Source organism: Hevea brasiliensis, chromosome 7 (assembly GCF_030052815.1).
Source record: "Hevea brasiliensis isolate MT/VB/25A 57/8 chromosome 7, ASM3005281v1, whole genome shotgun sequence".
In the NCBI taxonomy this organism is placed as follows: Eukaryota; Viridiplantae; Streptophyta; class Magnoliopsida; order Malpighiales; family Euphorbiaceae; genus Hevea; species Hevea brasiliensis.
Window position 1 is genome coordinate 13,011,663 of NC_079499.1, and position 3,981 is coordinate 13,015,643.

The following is a 3,981-nucleotide window of genomic DNA, read 5'->3' on the forward strand; positions in this document are numbered from 1 at the left end:
ATATCTTTATTAAATGTGTATTAAAATAAGATAAATAAAAATAAAATAATATTAAAATAAATTAAAATTTATTAAATATATAAAAAAGAGAGAATAAAGTATTTAAATATATATTGTAAAATTAAGAGAAAATATATTTACACAGCAAACTCTTCTCTTAAAATTTCATGTGACAGCATTAAATAAAAATTTTTCTGCTTTATATATATATACTCCAAATTATATCATTAGGTTGACCTCATTTCCACCAAAATATATAACTTCTTATGCTTTAATTAGGAAGGAAATTATTAAGTTTTAATTAATGGAGTTTCTTTTAACAGTTAATTAACGGGGTTTGCTTGTGACTCTTAATAGAAATGGGATTCTTTTTTGGTCTTTTTTTCACTAATTTACACTTATAATAATTGAAACTTTAATTATCAAAGAAACGCAAGAGAACATTTTAGAGTTCAATTTAATTATTTTCTAATCTAAAATTATAAAATTAACACCACTTAACTAATAATTCTATTTAAATTTTCACATATAAATTGTATAAAATTTATTTTTTTAATATTTAAATTCAAAACTTGTTTAAATCGAAAATTATTATTATTATTATTATTTTGTGAATGTGATTGTCTTTCTTAAAGATTCATCATGAATAATAACCTTGTTGATTAATCAAGGTTAATTTACCTCTACTTTTTTTTTTTTCCCTATCACATCATTCTTGTTTCTTTTTCCTTTTCCTCTGTAGTTGCGCATGCTTTACCAGTAAATCTTTTTATTTGTTTTATTTTCTCAAGTGGAGGTATATATATATATATATCAATTTCAAAAATTACTTCAAAAATCAAAATGTAGCTTGAAAATTTTTGCTTGTTAATAAAGTATATGTATATAATTAATATTTACTCGTGGGAAAAACTAAGTGAGGCAAATCTTATTCTTAAAAAAAATAAATATTATTATCTTTTTCAGCAGAGAACAAACTGACGACAAAGACTATTAGAAGTAAAACACATATTATCTTTTTCTTGTTGAGAAGATGACTCAAGAAATTATCACTTAACAATAAATAAAACACTCCCAAATATTCCTCTCTTTCCACTAAAAATAATCTGTAACTAAGCTGTAGCAATTGGACCCAAATTGGCATTACTTTCCACAGCCTTCATTGCTTCAAATCTTGGCTCCTTGGGCTGGAATTTCAACCCAGCATACAGCTTCATGTAGTCTTCAAAAACAAATTTTGGGTAGACTTGCTTCTTCTCCTCTGCTTCTTTCTCCACCAAAGCTGGTGCTGGGTAGATTACTGCATCATTTCCAGGGTTATAAAATGAAGCTATGGACATCCTGGTGCCATCTGTTTGAGCCACAACTCTGTGCTCAACACTCTTGTACTTGCCGTTGGTAATTACCTCAAGCTGGTCTCCAAGGTTAATAACAATGGAGTGGCGCATAGGGGGCACATCAATCCACTGCCCATCTTTTAAGAGCTGAAGGCCACTGACCTTGTCATCCTGGAACAGCAGGATGATGCCACCAGCGTCTGTGTGGGCTCTGAGACCCTTGATCAGGTCTGGCTTGGGGCATGGTGGGTAGTTGCTAACCTTGGTGCCAAAGTTTGGACCCCTTGACCCATAAAAGGCCTTTTTCAGGTACCCTTTCTCAAGTCCAAGATTCTCACACAACAGGTCTAAGAGCTCCTCGGCCAGTTTCTCCAACTTTGCTGCAAATTCCTTCATCACCTTTCTGCATCATTTAAAAAAAAAAAAAAAAAATTGGGTAACTAATTAATATTATAAATTTTTCAGAACTCTATTTTTAAAAAAACAGTGAAAACGATGATGACCCATTTCTTAAGCAAAAATGATGGTCCCAAAATGCTTAATTTTTACCTGTATTCATCATCGAGATCAGGAACTTGAGCAATGTTTGACTCAGGGAGGTGGCGGAGGAATAAGGTGCTTTCCCAATCCATATCTTTGATCTCAGTTTGGACACCCTCAAGGCCTTTGCTGGCTACCATTTCTTTAAATCTCTGCTCCATGCATTTCCTGTAGTGACCCTTTGTCATCCTCTCAACTGTGTCCATGAACTCTGGCTCTATTCCATGGTTCAGCAACTAAAACAAAGAAAAAGAAACCCAGAAATGTTAGTTCAGTGATAAAGAAACCCAGAAATGAGAATATGAAATGTTTAAAGACTTGTGTATACCTCAAAGAAGCCCCAATTTTCACAGGCATCTTTGATCTTAGCCATGGTGGCAGCTCTTTCCTCACCATTAAGCTTCCCAAGGTTAATGACTGGGAATTCCATCTTCTCTCTCTCTCTCTCTAAAACTAAAAGCTTTGATTGTGGCGTAATTAATCTCTCTCTCTCTCTGGAAGGGAATTTGCCTTGTGCTTGTTGAGACAAAGATTAAGCTTGGGAATGGTACGTATTTATAGAAGTTGTCCGAATAATGAGGACAAATGGGTATGTGGGTCCAATAACATTTTAAAAAGTAAAAATCATTTGGCCAAAACAAAATGCAACTCAAATTTCTACGGCTAAATCTACGTTGGTCGGTTGTCTACCGCTTGCCTTTCCAACCTATTCTAGGTCCGCCGCCGGTGCTTTTCAGGTGATTAATTTTACCTCGTATTTTTTTAAGTTATATTTTCTATTTTCAATTGCAGTTTAAAGTATTTTGCAAAATTTTCTCCCTAAAGTGCCTTTTAAGTTCCATATTTTATGCAAAAAATATTATTTAATAGCTTTTAATTAGGACTCAAATAGTACCCTTTACTTTAATAAATAAATGAATCTTTAATTCTTATATTTGATTTATTATAAATTTAAAATATATTATATATGTTAAAATTTATATAGTAAATAAATAAAATATATATTAATACTTAAAAATATATCACTTATTTAGGAGGCTTAAGTTTGAATCTCATTTTTTAATCTCTTTGTAAAAAAAAAAGACATATATATTTATATATTATATAGATAACATTTTTCACTCAATAATGGATAGAATCTCTTTATTTATAAAATATAAATAAAAGATGATAATTTATAAATTAATTTAATAAAATAAAAAAAGTAATTAAAATGTAAAAAATTTGGGTTAGATTAGATTGTTTTCTTTTAAAAGTGTTTTCTTGCCTAATTTCCTAAATATTTCATTTTTATAAGTGTTTTCTTGCCTAATTTCCTGAATATTTCATTTTTACAAGTTATTTCCTTTTATCTGTTCGTCATTAGATGATGTCAATAACAATTAATATTTCCAGAAAATAAATAATTAATTTAATTTAATAATATTAAAGTCAAGAAATTTAAAAATTAAAACATATTAAATAAATTAATAACTATTTGATTTGAGTGGACCCATTAACGTTAAGCTCGGCCAAATCAATTGCTAAGTTGGCTTTGCCTTGTTGAGCAGCTTTCGCTCCACTTGTAGCCAACTTGGACCCAGTTTGGTGTCTCATTCTTTTCTGCTCAATTTTCACTTCCCTTTCTTTCTTTTTTAAAAAAATTAAAAAAAATAAATAAATATCCACCATTCTTTTTTCATTGGACGTTTCTAGACTTTTTTTTTCTTAAAAAAAAAAAAAGGAAAATAATGAGAAAGTATTCAAAACGTAAAAGCGATATCTAGGAAGCTGCCTAGCTGACTAGCTCCTTGCAATTCCTTAATTGACCCATTGACGTAATATAAACAGGTCACGCGATTGTTGGATTCGTGAATCGAATTAAAATCGGCTCGGATTCTATTTGAAATCGATTTGAGTTAAATTTAAAATTGATTCGGATTAAATTTAGAATTAATTTGGTTCAATATTTTTAGTTCATCAATTGGGTAGAAATCGGGAGACCTGTTACGATGCCCCTTCCATAAACTTGAACTAGAATCAGCTTGAAATCAGTGATCAAACCTTATGATTTTGAACTAAAATTGATTCAATTCAAAAAATTATTTTTTTTCCTATTTTTGAA

General features: G+C 30.1%; 1 protein-coding gene across 1 annotated transcript; it reads right to left on the reverse strand.

Annotated features, from left to right (window-relative positions):
• Positions 1–928: 928 nt before the first annotated feature.
• Positions 929–2,414, reverse strand: LOC110642549 (1-aminocyclopropane-1-carboxylate oxidase). The gene is made up of 3 exons (XM_021794640.2): positions 2,206–2,414; positions 1,887–2,113; positions 929–1,740 (listed from the first exon to the last, which is right to left on the reverse strand). Exons 1-3 carry the CDS (start codon positions 2,305–2,307, stop codon positions 1,113–1,115), a joined length of 957 nt encoding a protein of 318 aa, XP_021650332.2. The 5' UTR covers positions 2,308–2,414; the 3' UTR covers positions 929–1,112.
• Positions 2,415–3,981: the final 1,567 nt, after the last annotated feature.